This window comes from Thamnophis sirtalis, unplaced genomic scaffold, assembly GCF_051295495.1.
Source record: "Thamnophis sirtalis isolate CommonGarterSnake01/CBP01778 unplaced genomic scaffold, rThaSir2_p1.2 scaffold_4, whole genome shotgun sequence".
Taxonomy (NCBI): domain Eukaryota; kingdom Metazoa; phylum Chordata; class Lepidosauria; order Squamata; family Natricidae; genus Thamnophis; species Thamnophis sirtalis.
The window spans coordinates 142,118,086-142,137,793 of NW_028261384.1; the positions used below are offsets into that span (position 1 = coordinate 142,118,086).

Consider the following 19,708-nt stretch of genomic DNA (forward strand, 5'->3'; position numbering starts at 1 on the left):
AGCCCCCTGCCTGCTAAGCCCACTGCTCAAGGGGGGTGAGGGGGAGGCCTGAGACCCCTGCCCCACTGACTGGAGTCTTGCTTGGCTCTGCCACCCCACGCGCCCCGCGGGTCTCGGAGAGATCTTTCACGCCCAGGAGAACCAACACCTGGGCAGGCTCCTACTGTCACTCACCCTTCCTCCCTCTGTCCATCCATCAAGGCCCAGGTGGAGAAGGGAGGGGGGCTTCCTTCAAGCCCATATTCCACTGCTTTCCCCTCCCCCGCCCCAGCAGCCCCCCTCCCTCCCTCCCTCGGCATCTGGGTAACCTTGCAAAGGAGGTACCGCAGCCGCAACGTGCCAGGCAGGGAGTGTGTGAGGAGGGAGAGGACACGAGGGGAGGGAGGGGCACAGGGAGGCCTCGAGGGCATCCCAGGGCGGCCACCGGCTGGGGTGGGGGGGCAGGTGGGAGGTGCCCTTTTACACCCCTGGCGCCTTGCCCCGCCTGGCTTCCCTCGCTGTCCGGCTGTCAGGAAGGCAAAAATCACCTTGAATTCTCCCTGTCTTGATTATCTCGGATTGAAGGGGCTGCGTTCAGAGGGGGGGGGGGTTGGGGGATCCAAGGGTGGGGGGCTTTGGGGGATCCAGAGGGGGCTTTCTTCCCCCCCCTTTTTTTATCCGGGCAAGGGGGCAACACGAAGCTCATCGACTAAAAAGCCACGAGGTGGCAAAAAGCAGGTAGAGAATCCTCTCCAGTCAGGATGGGGGAGGGTAAGGGGGAAATGCCCCTCCCTCTCCCCCTCCCTCTCCCCCTCCCTCCCTCCAACCTTGGTGCCTGAGGATTTACTGCAGTGCCAAAAGAAAAAGCCCCCCCCTCCCCCAGCGCCGGTTGGCAATCTAGGTTTAAATGAAGGGAGAGGGGGGTGGTGAGGAGGAAGAAAATCAATGGAGAACGGTGTCAGGGAATACACAGGAGGTTTTTATTCCTCTCCACCTGACCTTCCAGATGTGGGGGGGGGGGAAGGAGGATGTTGCAACACCCAGCGGGAAGGGAATGCCCCAGCTTTCTAATTTTGGGGGGGGGGGCAAGGAGAACGGCAATCCCAGAAGGCCTAGATGCCGCAGACAGGGCATGGGGTGTGGGGGGGGGAAGCCTGCAAAAACCCCACTCCTGGGTCAAGTGGCGGGTTCCTTTCCGGTGGGGGGGTCTCCAATTAGGGAGCCCCCGCCCTCCCCACCTCTGCGGTTTCGCACGCCTGGCTTCCCTCCCTCCCACCCACCCCATTTCAAGGGAGGGGCTGTGCCAACCAACGGCCGGTTATGTCACCGTCCTTGAGGATGGCGCAAACCCGGTGGCAGTGAACCGGGGGGGGGGGGATTAGAGGGAATAAGGATTGGGGGTGGGGGGGTGGGCTGAAATAAACGTGGCCTGGAGTGTGGGGGGGTTGTTGTCAATCCCCCCCCCTCCGTGGAAGAGTCAGCTGGGGTGAAATGGGCAGAGGAGGGAGGGTGAAATTTGGAACACCACTCTGGATAGTCTTTTCTGCAGTGGCACCAGACAGAAATCAGGAGAGGCTGGGAGTTCTAGTTCAGTCGCGAAAGGCGGCTGGGTGACCTTGGCTCAACCACCAGGAGACGGGGAGTTCTAGCCCTGCCCTAGCTACGAAAGCCGGCTGGGTGATTTGGGCCCAATCAGCCAGGAGACTGGGGATTCTAGTTCTGCCTTAGGCCTGAAAGCTTAAGTGAGTGATATGGGTCCAATCACCAGGCGACAGGGAGTTCTAGTCCCACCTTAAGCGTGAAAGTCAGCTGGGCGACTTGGCGCCAATCACCCACTCCCACCTTAGGCATGAAAGCAGTTAGGTGACGTCGGGCCAATTGCTAGGCGACTGGGAGTTCTAGCCCTGTGTTGGGCGTGCAAAACAACTTTCGGGCCAATCACCAGGAGATAGTGAGTTCTAGTCCTCCCATAGCTATGAAAGCCGGCTGGGTGACTGGGCCAATCACTAGGAAACGGTGAATTCTAGTCCCGCTGTAGCCATGATGGCGGGCTGGGTAACTTTGGGACAATCGCCAGGAGACTGGGAATTCTAGTTCTGCCTTAGGCGTGAAAGCTTAAGTGAGTGATTTTCGGGCCAATCGCCAGGAGGCGGTGAGTTCTAGTTTTGCTTTAGGCACGAAAGCTAGGTGAATGGTTCGGGGTGAATCACCAGGAGACTGGGAATTCTAGTTCTGCTGTAGGCGTGAAAGCTTCAGTGAGTGATTTTCGGGCCAATCACCAGGAGACGGTGAGTTCTAGTCCTGCCACAGCCATGAAAGCTGGCTGGGTGATTTTTGGGGGGCCAATCACCAGGAGGCGGTGAGTTCTAGTTTTGCTTTAGGCATGAAAGCCAGATGAATGGTTCGGGGCGAATCACCAGGAGACGGTGAGTTCTAGTCTCACCTTCGGCATAACTTGCTGGGTGACTTTGGGCGGGGGGGGGCGCTTGAGGGCATCTCTGTGGCATCAGACTGGCACCAACAAGAAGCCTGCACAAGGGATGCCCCTTTTGGGGTGCCGTCGGGCCAATTGCTAGGCGACTGGGAGTTCTAGTCCTGTGTTGACTTCACTTGAGCCTCAGTGTTGCCCTGCTGTGAAATGGGCACGCACCTGGCTGAGACCTGGGGGAAACGGGGACCAGGAGATTATTAAGGGCTGGCGCCCCCCAAATCCTTAAATCTCAAGGGGTTTCCTCGGTTACCAGAGGGCCTGATGCCCAGGGGACGGGTCCTGGGTTCGAATCCTGGCCTCCACATAACGAAATGATGCGTGGCTCACAGTAAGAATTACGTGGCCAGACCCCCCCACCCCCCACCCCAAATTAGCTGCCCGTTTCCTTTGATCTCCCCCCCTCCCCGGGGTGAGCCACGCGGCGTCCCTCTGGCGCTCGGAGGTTGCGCTGTCCCGCAAGAGAAGGTTGCCTCTGGTCACGTCCAGAGAGCCACCCAATGCAGCTTTCTGAGCATGTGCATTGATGCGTGTGATGTGGAAGGGAAGATTCCCCGTCACCTTTACGCGGTTCGCTTCCAATCCGGCATTTCTGGGCTTCCTGACTGGCCTACCTCGGAGGGCTGTTAGCGTGATCCAGAAGCCACTTTGCATTGGAATAGCTTGGCAGCTGGGCTCCACTTAGGGCCTAGCGGTTAATGCGCTGGGTTAGATAACAGGGGGGCGGTGAGTTCTAGTTTGCCTTAGGCATGAAAGCCAGCTGGGTGACTTTGAACCAATCACCAGGAGACGGGGGAGTTCTAGTCCCATTTTAAGCATAAAAGGAGTTAGATGACTTTTGGGCCGATTACTAGGCGACTGGGAGTTCTAGTCCTGCCTTAGGCATGAACGCTAACTAGGTGACTTTGCGCCAATCACCAGGAGACTGGGAGTTCTAGCCCCACCTTAGGTATGAAAGCAGTTGGGTGATGTTGGGCCAGTTGCTAGGCGACTGGAAGTTCTAGTCCTGCATTAGACATGAAAAATAGATTTGTGAGTTTGGGCCAATTACCCAGAGGTGGTGAGTTCTAGTCCCACCTTAAGCATAAAAGCAGTCAGAGGGCTTTAGCCCAATTGCTAGGCGACTGGGAGTTCTAGTCCCGCCTTAAGCATGAAAGCCAGCCGGGTGACTTTGGGCCAATTGCTAGGTGACTGGGAGTTCTAGTCCTGCCTTAACTGTGAAAACCAGCTGGGTGAGTGTGGGCCAATTGCTAGGCGACTGGGAGTTCTAGTCCCGCCTTACCCATGAAAGCCAGCCGGGTGACTTTGCACCAATCACCAGGAGACAGTGAATTCTAGTCCCACCTTTGCCATGATATGGCTGGGTGACTTTGGGGCAATCACCAGGAGATGGTGAGTTCTAGTCCCGCCTTAAGCATGAAAACCAGCTGGGTGACTTTGGGCCAATCGCTAGGCGACTGGGAGTTCTAGTCCTGCCTTAACTGTGAAAGCCAGCTGGGCGATTACGGGCCATTTCCTAGGCGACTGGGAGTTCTAGTCCTGCCTTACGCATGAAAGCCAGCTGGGTGACTTTGGGCCAATTGCTAGGTGACTGGGAGTGCTAGTCCCTCCTTAACTGTGAGAGGCAGCTGGGCGATTATGGTCCAATTGCTAGGTGACTGGGAGTTCTAGTCCCTCCTTAACTGTGAGAGCCAGCTGAGCAATTATGGTCCAATTGCTAGGTGACTGGGAGTTCTAGTCCTGCCTTACGCATGAAAGCCAGCTGGGTGACTTTGGGCCAATTGCTAGGTGACTGGGAGTGCTAGTCCCTCCTTAACTGTGAGAGCCAGCTGGGCGATTATGGTCCAATTGCTAGGCGACTGGGAGTTCTAGTCCCCGCCTTAAGCATGAAAACCAGCTGGGTGACTTTGGGCCAATTGCTAGGCGACTGGGAGTGCTAGTCCCTCCTTAACTGTGAAAGCCAGCTGAGCAATTATGGTCCAATTGCTAGGCGACTGGGAGTTCTAGTCCCGCCTTACCCATGAAAACCAGCCGGGTGACTTTGGGCTTAGTCCCTCTCTAAGCCCAACCCTCCTCACAGGGTCGTTGTTGTCGTTGGGGGGGGGGAAAGAGGAGGAGGGGGGAGATGCGTCGCCTATATGCCCCGACGAGAGTTATTTAAAAAATAATAATAATAATAATAAAGGCAGGATGCAACTCCTGGTGGCCTCCCATCCAACTCAACTCTTTTTTCCCCCCTTTCGCTTCTAAATCAGCAAGATGCCCCCCCCAAAAAAAAATACCCTATATATCCACCCGAACCCCCCACTTTTCTATTCCACTAAGGAACAAGACGGTTCTTCTGCAGGCCTGAAATTGAAGCATTCCCCCCCCCCCGTTTTCGAACCCTCTCCCCCCCCTTCCTCCTGCCCCTCCTTCTCCCCCCCCCACATTAGCTGATTGAAACGATCTCCCCCCCCCCCTCGCTGGTAATTTGCCTAAGAGCCTCCCGCCGTCCTCCCCCCCCCCGCAGGTGCCAAGGCCAGAGGGCCAAGAAGAGCGAAAATCCAATCCAATCCCATCCAGCGTTCCTCCCTCCGTCCTCCCTCGGCTTCCAAGACCTGTCGAAAGGAGGAATGGAGAAGGACTTTGGGAGGAGGAGGAGGAGAGGGAAAGAAGGAGAGAGCGCCAAGGGGGGGGGGAAAGCAGCTTTCCAGATAGAGATGTCCTTAAAGGGGTTTTTTTCTCCCCCCCCTCTTGGCGGCTGTGCCAGGCTGTGCCAGAAAGAAAGAAAAAAATCAAAATATTTTCTCCTCCATCTGCGCCGCTGGTTCGCACTGGCAGCCCGGATCCCTCTGGGAGATGGGTCAGTGGAAAAAGGCAGAGGGGGGGTGGGGTTAATCTTCCTTCCTGTTTTCTTCCTTCCCTCGCTCCCTCCTTCTTTCCTCCTCTCTCTTCTTCCTTTTTCTTCTCTCTTTCCTTCCTTCCATTTTTCCTTCCCTCCCTTTCTCCTTCTTTCCTCTCTCTCCTCTCCTTCCTTCCGTCCCCTTCTCCCTTCCTTCCCCCTTTCTTCCTTTTTTCCTTCCCTCCCTTTCTCCTTCTTTCTTCTTTCTCTCTCTTCTCCTTCCTTCCTTCCCCTTCCCTGCTTCCTTCCCCCTTTCCTTCCTTTTTTTCCTTCCCTCCCTTTCTCCTTCTTTCTCTTTCTCTCTCTTCTCCTTCCTTCCTTCCCCTTCTCTGCTTCCTTCCCCCTTTCCTTCCTTTTTTCCTTCCCTCCCTTTCTCCTTCTTTCTTCTTTCTCTCTCTTCTCCTTCCTTCCTTCCCCTTCCCTGCTTCCTTCCCCCTTTCCTTCCTTTCCTCCTTCCCTCCCTTTCTCCTTCTTTCTTCTTTCTCTCTCTTCTCCTTCCTTCCTCTTCTCTCCTTCCTTCCCCCTCTCCTTCCTCTTTTCCTTCCTCCCTTTCTCCTTCTTTCTTCTTTCTCTCTCTTCTCCTTCCTTCCTTCCCCTTCCCTGCTTCCTTCCCCTTTCCTTCCTTTTCTCCTTCCCTCCCTTTCTCCTTCTTTCTTCTTTCTCTCTCTTCTCCTTCCTTCCTTCCCCTTCTCTGCTTCCTTCCCCCTTTCCCTTCCTTTTTTCCTTCCCTCCCTTTCTCCTTCTTTCTTCTTTCTCTCTCTTCTCCTTCCTTCCTTCCTCTTCTCTCCTTCCTTCCCCCTTTCCTTCCTTTTTTCCTTCCCTCCTTTTCCCCTTCTTTCTTCTTTCTCTCTCTTCTCCTTCCTTCCTTCCCCTTCTCTCCTTCCTTCCCCTTTCCTTCCTTTTTTCCTTCCCTCCCTTTCCCCTTCTTTCTTCTTCTTCTCTCTCTTCTCCTTCCTTCCTTCCCCTTCCCTGCTTCCTTCCCCCTTTCCTTCCTCTTTTCCTTCCCTCCCTTTCTCCTTCTTTCCTCTTTCTCTCTCTTCTCCTTCCTTCCTTCCCCTTCCCTGCTTCCTTCCCCCTTTCCTTCCTCTTTTCCTTCCCTCCCTCCCTTCTTTCCTCTTTCTCTTTCTCCTTCCTTCCTCTTCCTCTCCTTCCTTCCCCTTTCCTTCCTCTTTTCTTCCCTCCCTCCTTCTTTCCTTCCTCTCTCTTCTTCCTTTCTCTTCTCTCTTTCCTTCCTTCCATTGTTCTCCCTCCCTTTCTCCATCTTTCCTCTCTCTCTCTCCTTCCTTCCTTCCCCTCCTCTCCCTTCCTTCCCCTTTCCTTCCTCTTTTCCTTCCTCCCTCCTTCTTTCCTCTTTCTCTCTCTTCTCCTTCCTTCCTCTTTCTCTCTCTTCTCCTTCCTTCTTTCTTCTCTACTTTCCTCTCTCCTTTCCTTCCTCTTCTTTCCTTTCTCTCTCTTCCTTCCTTTCACCTTCCTCCCTTCCTCTTCTTTCCTTCTTTCCCTCCCTCTCTTCCTGTCCTGGGTGTGCTTGTGGGTCCTCTGTGTGGTGTGGTGTGATGTATTTTGCCAGCCAAAGAGTGCCAGTAAGGAGATCCGTCAACCAGGAGGAAACCGACAGCACCAATCCCTCTTCAAAGGGCGAAGGGCACTGCCAGGGCCTCTGTGCCCCACGGTGCCCCTTTCCTCCCCCTTAGCCCTTCGTGGGCATCTGTGGAGCAGGGCCCAAAGGCTGGGGGGGCAGTGGGGGGGCAGGGGCTTCCCTTGGGCTGACCCAGCCTCCGAGTCCCAGGACCAGCGAGCGGAGATGCCTCCCTCGTCCCTGGCCGGGATAGGTATCCCCCCCCCCATGCCCACTGGCACTCCTTGCTGCCTCAGCTGCTTCAGGAGGGAGGCAGCCCATCCATCATCCAGGTGGGGGTGAGCCAGGTGAGCCAAAGGGGGGAGCGCAGGAAAGAAGGAGGGAGCCCGGGGAGGGGGGGAGGTCCGAAGGGCTATAGCAGAGAAGGGAAGCAGGGGGGGGGCGCAAAATCAAATCCCTGCTGTGGGTGGGCAGGAATGGTTGAGGGAGGGAGGGGGGCATTAACAGGGGCAGCCAGGCCTCCCTGCCACCCTCTGCCCTCTCTCCTTTCTTTCCCTTCCTTCCTTCCTTTTTAATTTTCCTTCTCACGCTCATCACTTCTCTTCCTCCCTCTTTTTCCTCCCTCCTCTTTCCTTCCTTCCTTCCGTCCTTCCTTCCTCTTTTTAATCTTCCTTCCTCTCTCATCACTTTTCTTCCACCCACCCTCCCTCCTTCTCTTTTCCTCCCTGCCTCTTTCCTTCCTTCCTTCCTTCCCTCCTCTTTTTAATTTTCCTTCCTTCTCTCATCACTTTCTTCCTTCCTCCTTTTTCCTTCCCTTCCTTCCTTCCTTCCCTCCTTTTTAATCTTCCTTCCTTCTCACTTTCATCACTTTTCTTCCTTCCTCCCTTTTTCCTTCCTTCCTTCCCTCCTCTTTTTTAATCTTCCTTAATTCTCTCATCACTTTTCTTCCACCCTCCCTCTTTTCCTCCTTCCCTCCTTCCTTCCTTCCCTCCTTTTAATCTTCCTTCCCTCTCACTCCCATCACTTTTCTTCCTCCCTCCCTTTTTCCTTCCTTCCTTCCCTCCCTCCCTCCCCCCTTCCTTTTTCCTTCCTTCCTACCCTCCTCTTTTTAACCTTCCTTCCTTCTCTCATCACTTTTCTTCCACCCACCCTCCCTCCCTTCTCTTTTCCTCCCTCTCTCCCTCTTTCCTTCCTTCCTTCCGTCCTTCCTTCCTCTTTTTAATTTTCCTTCCTTCTCTCATCACTTTTCTTCCTTCCTCCCTTTTTCCTTCCCTTCCTTCCTTCCCTCCTTTTTAATCTTCCTTCCTTCTCACTTTCATCACTTTTCTTCCTTCCTCCCTTTTTCCTTCCTTCCTTCCCTCCTTTTTTTTTAATCTTCCTTCCTTCTCTCATCACTTTTCTTCCACCCACCCTCCCTCCTTCTCTTTTCCTCCCTCCCTTTTTCCTCCCTCCCTCCCTCCCTTCCTTCCTTCCTTCCTTCCTTCCCTCCTCTTTTTAATCTTCCTTAATTCTCTCATCACTTTTCTTCCACCCTCCCTCTTTTCCTTCCTTCCTTCCCTCCCTCCCTCCCCCCTTCCTTTTTCCTTCCTTCCTTCCCTCCTCTTTTTAACCTTCCTTCTCGCTCTCCTCTTTCTTCCTCCCTCCCTTCCCCCCCCTGCGCCCCCCCCCCTGCCCACCTCAGAGCTCTGGCCCTGGAGGGGCTGCTGGGCAGGGGGGCCCTGAGTGCCAACCACACGTGGTGGTTTTGGTGTGTGTGTGTGTGTGTGTGTGTGTGTGTGTGTGTGTGTGTGTGTGTGTGTGTGTAGGCCTGAAGGTTGAAGAGCCCCCGCTGTCCTGTGGGAGCAAGTGGGAGCAGCTACAGAAGCCCCCTCCCTCCTCCAGGTTTTGGTCTTCTACATCCACCTCCCCCCCCCTTCTCCAGATGTGTTGCCACCACAATGCCCATAATGCCCAGCCCGCCTGTCCTCCCGGGTGAGCCTCGGAGGGCGCCTTGTTGGGGGAAACATCCCGGCTGTCTGGAAGGAGCCCTGGCCTTTGATTCACACACCCCCAAGTAACCTCCGCCCCCCCTTTCTCTTCTCTCGCCCCCCCCCTCATCTCCTCCCCACTGCAGACCCACAGCTGAAGGGCATCATCACCAAACTCTTCTGCCGGCACGGCTTCTACCTGCAGGTGCACCCGGATGGCAGCATCGAGGGCACGCGGGAAGACGGCAGCGGCTTCAGTAAGCCCCCCACCCCCCACCCCCGAGGTCTCTCTCTTTCTCCGGGGGTCCCTGATTTCTCCCCACACACACACACCGCCCGCTCCGTTCCTCTGAGCCCCTCCAGGCTGCCCCCAGAACTCTGCCTTCCCCCCCCTCAATGGAGAAAGGGCATTGCGGGGTTGGACTAGATGACCTCCGAGGTCCCATTTAGCTTTTCCGTTCTGCTTGTCCAGCGGAAGGAGAGCCCTACTCCGAAGCCCCCCCAACCTTCCTCCTCTGCAGGTTTGAGGGTTCTCTTTCTGTCCGTCCCCCCCCCACAGTTCTGGAGGAAAGAGGACGCGCCGTGATGGATGGCCTCTGGAGGTCCCGTCTGGCAGGCTGGTGTCTGTCCCCGTTTTCGCAGCTGCCTGGCGACCCACAAGAGCTTCTTCTCCCCCGGGAATTTGGGCCACGCAGCACACCTGGGAGATGCCACGTTCTTCCCCCTCGCCCGCCCGAGATGGGTCTCCTCACCTGCCCCCCTTCCTTTCCCCAGGGAGGTCAAAAAAGTCAAGATGGCAGCCCCAACCCTGCTTTGCAAAATCGGGGTGCCCCCTAAAACAATTCCCGGCTGACCTCTGGACCTTATTTGACCACAGATGGAATGATGAGAGGCAGTCCTCGACTTACAACCATTTGTTTAGTGACCGTTGGAAGTCACTAAACGGCACTGGGGAAAAAAGGGACCAAGGATGGTTTCTCATCCTTACAATTGTTGGCAGCAGCATCCGGATCACAGGTTCAAAATTCGGACGCTTGGCACCCGACTCGCATTGACGACGGTCGTGGCGTTCCGTGGGATAGGGGGCTCATGTGATTTCCTTTTTAACGACTTTCCACCGAGCCCTTCCCACGGGGAAGTCCTGGTTCGCTTAACGACCAGGAGACTCCCTGAACAACATGCGGCGGTTCCCTTGGCAAAAAATCTAGGCAAAACAAACCCTATGTCTCACTTAGCGACGGAAAGATTGGGCTCGTAAGTTGAGGACCGCCCGTGTTTGAATTCTTACTTTGGAAATTTTGTTTTCCCCCCCGCGCCGCCCAATCAGCCCTGAGCCACTTGATGAGATGGGGGAATGGTCATCCGGATCAAGTTAAATTATCTCGCACCCGGTTATGGGTTCGAATTTCGCCACTGGGGTACTTTATTGTCTGCATCATTTCTGAAGCCCCCTCCTCTCCTTCTCTCCCTGCCCCACAGCCTTCTTCAACCTGATTCCCGTAGGGCTCCGAGTAGTGGCCATACAGAGTACCACATCGGGACAGTATGTCGCCATGAACGCCGAGGGCTACCTCTACAGCTCCGTGAGTACTCCGACCCTGCGTGATCCCTTGGGTGGGGGGGATGTGCCACATGGGCTTCGTTATCCTCAAAACAGGCTACTTTCTTCTTTGTCCACCTTTCTTCCTTCCCTCCCGTTTTCTCCTCCCCTACAACTGAACACGGCCCCTTTTAAGACCCGTGGACGTCAACTCCGGCAAGAATTCAGGGTGGATAGGATAAGAAAAAATGGGGTTAGGTTACCTTTATCACTTTTTTTCTCTTTTGTTTTTTTGATAGACGGTGGGAATGCGGGACCCGATGTAATATATCTTGTCTTCAGCAAAGTGGGAGCAAAAGAGAATTCTGGGAATTGAAGTCCGCAGGTCTTAAAGTCCTCAACTTTGGAGACCTACCCTGTTTTCCCGAAAATAAGACCTCCCCGGATAATAAACCCAATCGAGCTTTTGAGCACATGCGCTCAAATAAGCCCTCCCCCGCAAAATAAGCCCTCCCCGAAAATATGCAGCAGCCATGAAGTGACCACACTCGCCGCCCCCTGCACCTCAAAAATAATAAGACCTCCCCGAAAATAAGGCCAAGCACTTATTTCGGGGGTCGAAAGAAAATAAGACCCTGTCTTATTTTCGGGAAAACATGGTATAACAGTGGATGGTCTTTCCCCTCGTAGCCCCCCCCCCCAGCCCCCGTCTCTCTTACACATCTGCTGGCCCCCAATTTCCACCCTTCCCGGCAGCACAGCTGGGGGAGACCAGGTGTCACCCACAGCTGTCTTAGAGCAGGGGTCCCCCAAATTTTTAGGCTTTGTGAAGCTATGCTTTTTGTATTTTGAGGTGGGGGGGGTGATTAGTAAGTGCCCCTTTGTAAGGAAGCCCCCCTCAGGGGGGGGGTTTCCCCTGTCCAGGGTGCCAAACCCGCCTAGTTCTCTCATGAAAAATGGTCGCAAACAGAACACACTTGTCTGGTATCCCGCCTTCCCCCCCCCTCCCGTCCCTTCTGTTCCCACCTCCCCCCAACCTGTCCCTGCCACCCTCTCTCCCTCCCTTAGCCAAGCTTCTGGTGATATGTGGGTTTCCTCCCCTTCCCCCCCCCCCGTTTATCCTCCAAATCAGTTCACGTGTGGGGTGATTTGGGGCCCCCGTGTCAGCATGGGGAGGCGCGCCGGATCTAAAAGCAGGCCCGGTTGAATTAATTCTACTTTATCGTAAGATTCCAGTAACAGAAAGTCGGAAATTACCTCTTCCTGCCCCCCTCCCCTCCCCAATACATCCTAGGAAACTTGGGAGAGTTTCTTTTAAGCTGTTCTTCTCCTTTCCGTATTCTTTGTCTGGGCTCAACCACCGTTTATCTAACTGCTTTTTCCTAGTCTGTGACTCTTGCTTTCGTCTCTCAAGGTCATTCACACATACCATGTCACTGTAGAGTAATGTTGGTCAATTTGGGGCACTCGAAGATGGGTGGACTTCAACTCCCAGAATTCCCCAGCTGGCACAGCTTGATCAACGCTGCTCTGGGCTTTGATTTGAAAGAAGATTTGGGCATCGGAAGTGGGTCACACGCACAGCGTTTATCCCTTTTTGTGGTACCCCTCCCTAGCTCCAAAGACCCTTCATTTCCAGCAGCCCCCCCACCCGCAATAACGAGACTCCAAGACCCTGTGTTTCCAGACCATGTTTCACACTTACGACCATTTTCAGCCTAGTCACTGATTAAAATTCAGACGTTCATATTTATGGCGGTCGCAGTGTCTCCCCGGGGGTTGCACGATTCCCCTTTGCCGATTTTTTCTGGCAAGCGGCAAGCCGGGTTCACTTAACGGCGGTGTTACTCCCCAGAGAATCGCAGCGATTCGCTTCCCAACGGTGGCCAGAAAGGTCGTAAAATAGGGCAAAGGCTCGCTTAGCCGTTGTCTCGTTTAGCGCTGGAGGTTTTGGGGGATCCATAAACTGAGGACTACCTGCATGTAGAATCATAGGGCTGGAAGGTACCCCAGAGGTCTTCTAGTCCAACCCACCGCCGCAGGCAGGAGTCAAGTGGAAATTCTCGACTCAATTTTCCGCCGTAAATTGAGGACTCCTTCTTTTTCTTGTCCTTTCCTATCGCCCTCCGGGTTTTTCATTCTGTTCTTCCAACACAGGTATCCAGGATCGTTTAATGAGAGCTGGAGAGAAATTTGTCCGGGGGTGGGGGCAATGTTCCTGCATTCACCCCCCCCCCCAAGCAGCAGAGAAGTGGGGGGAGGGAAAAAAAGAGGTTGTTTTCGTGCTGGGACATTTTGCTCTGATTAATGTTATGGCTCTTTGGCTCCTTTCCATCCCTCCGTTCTGGGAAGGCCAAAAAAAAACCACCACGAAATAATAAAATATAAAATAAATCCAGCTGGATTATCGGGGTGAATTTCTTGGGAGGGAGACTGGGTTAGGCAGAGGTGAGCATCGCCACCTGGTGGCCTTTGCCTGCGATGGCAGCCCCACCCGCTTGGCCTAAATCCGGAGGCCGCTACGGGAAAATCTTGTTTTAAGACGGGCGAAATGGAGGAATTTGCAGAGGGATTAGCCGCGTAGGAACATGGTTTCGCCCTTAATCCCTTTGTAAAAAAAATAATAAAAAAGAAATCCCACCTCTCAATCCTTTCGCCTGTTAGGAAGAGACGTTTAAGATTAAATTTTCCCCCAAAACATTTTTTTTAAAAAATGTTGCAGATAGTTTTTGGGGTCGGCCTCGAACCGAAAATGAGGGTGGCTTGTTTGTGGGACCGGCTGCATATCAGTTTAATACTGGCGGGTCCTCGAAACTACGACCAGAACGGAGCCCCGAATTTACGTTGCTAAACGAGACACTCGTGGTTGAATTGAGGGGTCGGCGTCGAACCAAAAATGAGGGCGGCCTGTTTGTGGGACCGGCTGCATATCAGTTTAATACTGGCGGGTCCTCGAAACTACGACCAGAAGGGAGCCCCTAATTTACGTCGCTAAACGAGACACTCGTGGTTGAATTGTGCCCTGTTTTACCACCGTTCTCGCCGCCGTTGTTAAGAGAATCGCGGCAGCTGTTAAGCCACTCACACGGTTGTTAAGTGACTCTGGAGTTGGCTGGTCGCAAAAGGGGAGCGCGTGACCCTCTAGGAACCTGCGACCGTCGTAGATGCGAGCCGGTTGACGGATTTCGATCGCGTGAATGCTGGGGGATGCTCCAATGGTTGTAAGCGTGAAACACGATCAGACGCCGCTTTTTCCATGCCGTTGTAACTTTGAACGGTCGTTAAATGAGTCAATCTGTCAATCGATAAGACTGCTTCGAAAAATTGGCAAGCCAGTCAGAGGGGTTTCAGAGGGAAACCCCCCCCCCCAAAGAAGGGTTTAAACCCCGTATTCTGCCTTAATTCATTCTTTTCCCACGCTCATTGACGCACAAAGAACCAGATCTACAAACGCAGAGTTCAAAGGTCGCGCCTTCATTGCTTTCTGCCTGGACTACAGGAATCTTCCCCAACTGGCAGAGGAAGGAAGGCCTTTCTCCTCCTCCTCCTCTGTTTTCTTGTCACAAGGGTGGGGAATGGTGCCCCCTTTTACGACGGGGTAGACGTCAACTCCCAGAATCCCTGAGCCCGGGGAATTCTGGGAGTTGAAGTTCCACCCCGTCGTCGTTCTCCGTCTCCAACTGAATAAGTCGAAGCGAATTCTCCGTCCGATCCCATCTCCCGATCGGCGGGCACTGGGGCAGGTGGGCACTTGATTAAGGGGAGGGGGCCGAGGGGGGGTGTCTTTCTCTTCCTGCAGGGCGTAACCTTCCCGCGCCCCCCCCGCCCCCGTCTGCCCCCAGGCTCACTTCACCGCCGAGTGCCGTTTCAAGGAATGCGTCTTTGAGAACTACTACGTCACCTACTCCTCCACCCTCTACCGGCAACGGGAATCGGGACGCTCCTGGTACCTGGGCATCAACCGCGAAGGGCAAGTGATGAAGGGAAACCGGGTCAAGAAGACCAAGGCCTCAGCTCACTTCCTGCCCAAACTGCTGGAAGGTAGGTAGGCGAGGGGCCGCGGGCAGCTGGGCAAGGCCTCCAGCAAGGGGGGGGGCAGGGGGGGCTCCGGAGAAGTTTGGAGAAATGAAAGCAAGTCAGCTTGTCTTGAACAGCCGCTGAACAGGGTGGCTGGAAGTTTCAGTTTAATGTCCTTCCTTCCTTCCTTCTTCCCTCCCGCTCTCCTTCCCTGTCTCCTTCCTTCCTTCCTTTCTTTCTCTTTCTTTCTCTTTCTTTCTCCTTCCTTCCTTCCTCTTTCTTTCTTTCTCTTTCTTTCTTTCTTTGTTTCTTTCTCCTTCCTTCCTTATCCCCTTCCTCAATGCCTCTTTACATCCATCCTTGCTTGCTTCCTTCTTTTTTCTTTCTTTCTGTCCTTCCTTCCACTCTTTCCTTCCTTCCTTCCATCTATCCCCCCTTCTATCTACCCTCCCTCTTCCTTCCTTCCTTCCTTCCTTCCTTCCTTCCTTCCTTCCTTCCTTCCTTCCTTTTTCCTTCCTTCCTTATCCCCTCCCGCCTGCCTCTTTCTTTCTTTCTTTCTTTCTTTCTTTCTTTCTTTCCTTCCTTCCTTCCTCTTTCTTTATTTCTTTCTTTCTCTCTTTCTTTCTTTCTTTCTCCTTCCTTCCTTATCCCCTTCCTCCCGGCCTCTTTACATCCATCCTTGCTTGCTTCCTTCTTTTTTTTCTTTCCTTCTGTCCTTCCTTCCACCCTTTGCTTCCTTCCATCCATCCCCCCTTCTACCCACCCTCTCTCCCTCCCTCTTCCTTCCTTCCTTCCTCTTTCTTTCTTTCCTTTCTTTCTGTCTCCTTCCTTATCCCCTTCCTCCTGGCCTCTTTACATCCATCCATCCTTCTTTCTTTCCTTTTCTTCCATCCTTCCATCCCTTCCTTCCTCTCATCCCCCTTCCTACCCTCCCTCCCTCTTCCTTCCTTCCTCTTTCTTTCCTTTCCTTCTTTCCCCTCCCTTCTTCATCTCCTTCCTGCTTGCCTCTTTACATCCATCTTTCTTTCTTTCTTTCTTTCTTTCTTTCTTTCTTCCTTCCTTCCTTCCTTCCTTCCATCAATCCTTCTTCCCTTCCCTTCCCTTCCTCCTTCCCTTCTTTCTCTCCTCTCTCCACAGTGGCTCTGTATCGCGAGCCTTCCCTGCACAACCTCTTCGAGCAGGCGCTGGGGAAGAAAGCCGAGGAGGGCGACGGGCCCCCCATGAAGGAAACCACAGCCACGTAGTCCTGAGGATCGGGTGGGGGGACTGCCTCTCCTCCCCCACCCCCCAGCCCCCATTCTCCCCACTCTGCAGCCCCCCCCCTCAACCGCCACCGCCTCCGAAACACACCTTCACACACCGTCTTCCGCTCGGTTCTCAGGGTGGCCCCCCACCCCACCAGATCAGCCCCCCCCCCGGCATTCCTGACTTCCAAAGGATCCACTCAGGAGATCTGCTGTCGGGGGGGGGTATTTCCCCCTTTCTGGGGCGAAGAGAGGCATTGCCCGCCCACGGGCGCAGAAGGACAAAGACACCAGGGTCTCATACCCCAAGACGGGGGCCCGGCTCTCTGGCCCTGCCTACGAGGGGCTAAGCCCCCCCCCTTGTCCCCAACTCCGAAAAGACAGACCCACGCCGGCTCTTTCTCCAGCTGCTGGAATTCCCGGCGCCTGGCAGGGGGCTCAACCGGAGACCATCCTAGTCTTCCAAGCGAAACAAGACCTGCTTTGGGGGGTGGGGGGGTTATGGTGCTTCCCTCCCTCGGGGGGCCACGAATGCAACTTCCGAAAAAAACAACACCTCCAGAAGCCGAGAAAAGGAGAAAAAAATATATATATACCTATATCTTTATTTTAAAACGCCAGGGCAAAGCGGACAGGAAGATCTTCTGTTTCTTGATGGATTCTTTTTTTTTTTAAAGCCCCCCCCAGCCCCCCCAATTGGCGGCCTCGTCCTCTTCTCTCCAGCCATGGCCAAATTTATCTACAGTTTGACAGCTGACCTGGGGAGGAGGAGGGGGGGGGGAGACGATTGGATTGACAGCGGCAAAAAAAAAAGAAGGGAGGGGGTTATGGTGTTGGCGGTGGTCGTTTTTTTTTCCCCATCAGCTCAGGGAGTTGGGGGGTCCTGTTCTCGCCGGGGACCCTCCATCACCGGGATGGGAGGTCGCCTTCTGCCCCCCCCTCTCCGTTCTCCGCCTGCTGTTCTTAGAGGGGGGGGCGTTTTTTCCCTCCTTCCGCCGAAGAAATCCTGCTCTCTGCAAATTTGACAACGTGCCAATCAAAGGACCTCGGAATCCAACAGGGTGACTTTTTGGGGGTGGGTGGGGGTCCAAATGAGAGAGGGGATGGATGATTGGACCCCCTGACAGCCAGAAAAGGCCAAACTGGGGGGGAGGATGGCTCCTTTTTCACCTGCTGGGGAGATTGGGGCCGCCCCCACCTCCCGCTCCCCAAAGAGAGCGACCCCCGGAGGGGGACAGCAACGCCGCTTCGCGAGACCCCCTGGGAGAAAGTGCAGTACCTTATTCTGGCCACTGAGTGGCAGCACTCTCGTCCCGGCGGCTGGGCTGCGGGGAATCGCTGGCTTTGGCATCCCGCGGGGGTGAAGGTGGGAGGGAGGGGGCGTGGGGAGAGGGGAGGAGGGGGGTCTCTCTTTAAGGGTCTTGACCTGCCTCCCCCTCCCCTCCTATCTGTCCCCCTCTGCCCATCTCTCAGGAGCCTGAAGCCACGGCTTCCTTTCTTTTGCAGGCAATAATTGTGGGAGGGGGTGGGTGGGAGATTGGGGAGGGGGCGGATAACTCCTTGCGGGGTGGACTCCCCTAGAGACTGTGGATCAGCGTGGGGAGTGGGCCGCCGAGGAGTGGGGAGCGCGGCTCCGTCTGGGGGGGGGGCTTTATAACCTCTTGCCTTGCGTGACCTCATGTGATCGGACACGACACCCCCCCCCCTCCCCCAGATCTCCGAAAGCAAACCTGCCTCCCAGCTGCCCACTACACAACCCATCCTCCCCGGCCCTTCTACCAAGGGCTCTGCCCCCTACACCCCTGGAGAGGAGAGGAGAATCCACGCTTTCTCCCCCATAAGCTGAAGGGCTCGGTTGCCCACCCACTCATTCCTCTTCCTTGACCTCTCGACCTTCGGGGGGGGGGGCATCCTGACGGGTCCTGGTCTCCGTTTCAAAAAGGGTCGAAAAGTGCAAGGGGGGGGGGGTTTCCCTCGACTCAACAGCCACCGGGGAGCTCCAGGTTTCTGTTGCTAAGAGAGGCAGGCGTTGAGTTTTGCTGCCTTTCTGTCACCCAACTAGGGAACACCATCAGTGCTGGAAGGGAGGGTAATTTGCAGTGGGGGGAGGGCTGTGAGGGTCCTTGGTGCTCTCTGAACTTGCTGGTCGCTTTGTCACCCAACTAGGGAATATCATCAGTGCTGGAAAGGAGGAAGAGGAGGAGAGAGGAGGAGGAGGAGGAGAAGAGAGGAGGAGGAGGAGGAGAAGGGAGGAGGAGGAGGGAGGAGGAGGAGAAGGGAGGAGGAAGAGGAGGAGGAGGGAGGAGGAGGAGAAGGGAGGAGGAGAAGGGAGGAGGAGAAGGGAGGAGGAGGAAGAGGAGGAGGAGAAGGGAGGAGGAGGAGAAGGGAGAAGGAGGAGGAGGAGAAGGAGGAAAAGAGAGGAGGAGGAGGAGAAGGGAGGAGGAGGAGGAGGAGAAGGGAGGAGGAGGAGAAGAGAGAAGGAGGAGAAGGGAGGAGGAGGAGAAGGAGGAAAAGAGAGGAGGAGGAGGAGAAGGGAGGAGGAAGAGGAGGAGGAGGAGGAGAAGGGAGGAGGAGGAGAAGGGAGGAGGAGGAGAAGGGAGGAGGAGGAGAAGAGAGGAGGAGGAGGAAGAAGAAGACTGAGGGGTCCTTGGTGCTCTCTGAGCTGGGTAGTTTTCTTGCTGACGTTTCATGACCCAACTAGGGAACATCATCAGTGCTAGAAGGGAGGAAGGTTTGTGGAGAGAAGCAAGGAATCCTTGGTGGTATCTGAGCTTGGTGGCTTGGTGACAGACGTTTCACGACCAAACTAGATAACAACATCAGTGGTAGAAGGCAGTGGGATTTGAAGAGGAGGAGGAGGAGGAGGAGGACTGTGTGGTCCTTGGTGGCTTGGTGACCTTCAGGACCCAACTAGGCGACATCATCCCTGCTAGATGACCTTCCCCAATAATCAGGACACTGATGCCGTTCCTTAGCTGGGTCACGAGACGTCGGAAGTCCGAAGTGGTCAGTTCCTCCCTCCCGACCCAAAGCTACCTCACCGGGCCGTGGCGGAAAGCGAAAGGGGGGGGCATCGGACCCACAATTCTTGAGGTCCTGCAAGAAATTCAGGATTAAAAAAAACATATGCAAGACATCCAATGCAACCCAACCCTTCTTTGGCCTGGCTGGGGAAGATGGGCCTTGGAGTCCAACCAAGAGAGGACCCCCAAAGGCTGCCCTTGCCTTAAAACCCCTTTCAGAAGTCAAACATCTTCTGAGCCGAAAACAAATTTCAAAGTAGGCCCACCCACTTAAAAAAAAACAGCCTGGGTCCCCCCCTCCCCTTAGCTGGGGGGGGGCAGACACCCCGATTTCACTTTTGAACCCCAATTGGCGCGTTTTAAAGATTTTTTGGGGTGTGTGTGTGGGTGTCTTCAGGCGAGGTTTAAAAAAAAAGCCTATATGGAGTTTGTGGGGGTTGGACTAGAAGACCTCCAAGGGCCCCTTTTCCAACTGGGTTATTCCATTCTGCTCTTCGTGGGGGTGGGAGAATTCGGAGAGGGGCCAGTCTGGTGGGGAGGGGGGAGAGGAATCCATTGGGGGGGACGGATTCCCCCACTCATGGGGCTGATAAGGGATGATTTGGATGGATTAAAAGTGATTTTAAGTGATTTTAAAAGTGATTAACAGTGAATCATCATTTCAAGATGATTCCCTACCCCTAATACGTTTGGCCCCTTTAAGAACCTGTGGACTTCAACTCCCAGAATTCCCCCTGGCTGGGGGAATTCTGGGAGTTGAAGTCCACAGGTCTTAAAGGGACCCAAATTGGACACTCCAGTCTACTATTTGCAACGTGTTTTTACAACACAACAATTCCTAATATTTAAATCCTTTTCCTTAGTAAGTGGGATACAACATCCTATAGAAAGGACCCCGATCCTTGGAGAAGTCGTGGGGGGGGTATTTGGATGCCCCTGCTCCCCCCGGAATGCATGGGGCGCAAATCAGGCGCAATTCAGGGGGGGGGG

At 54.6% G+C, this 19,708-nt stretch overlaps 1 protein-coding gene across 1 annotated transcript in view; it reads left to right on the forward strand.

Annotated features, from left to right (window-relative positions):
- Positions 1-15,704, forward strand: part of FGF11 (fibroblast growth factor 11) — a 20,909-nt gene extending 5,205 nt beyond the window's left edge. Inside the window, exons 2-5 of the mRNA XM_087714304.1 lie at positions 9,041-9,151; positions 10,374-10,477; positions 14,277-14,475; positions 15,589-15,704. Of these exons, the coding sequence (XP_087570430.1) occupies positions 9,041-9,151; positions 10,374-10,477; positions 14,277-14,475; positions 15,589-15,695 (521 nt within the window). The 3' untranslated portion in view covers positions 15,696-15,704. The remainder of the gene's footprint in view (positions 1-9,040; positions 9,152-10,373; positions 10,478-14,276; positions 14,476-15,588) is intronic.
- The last annotated feature ends 4,004 nt before the right edge of the window (positions 15,705-19,708 follow it).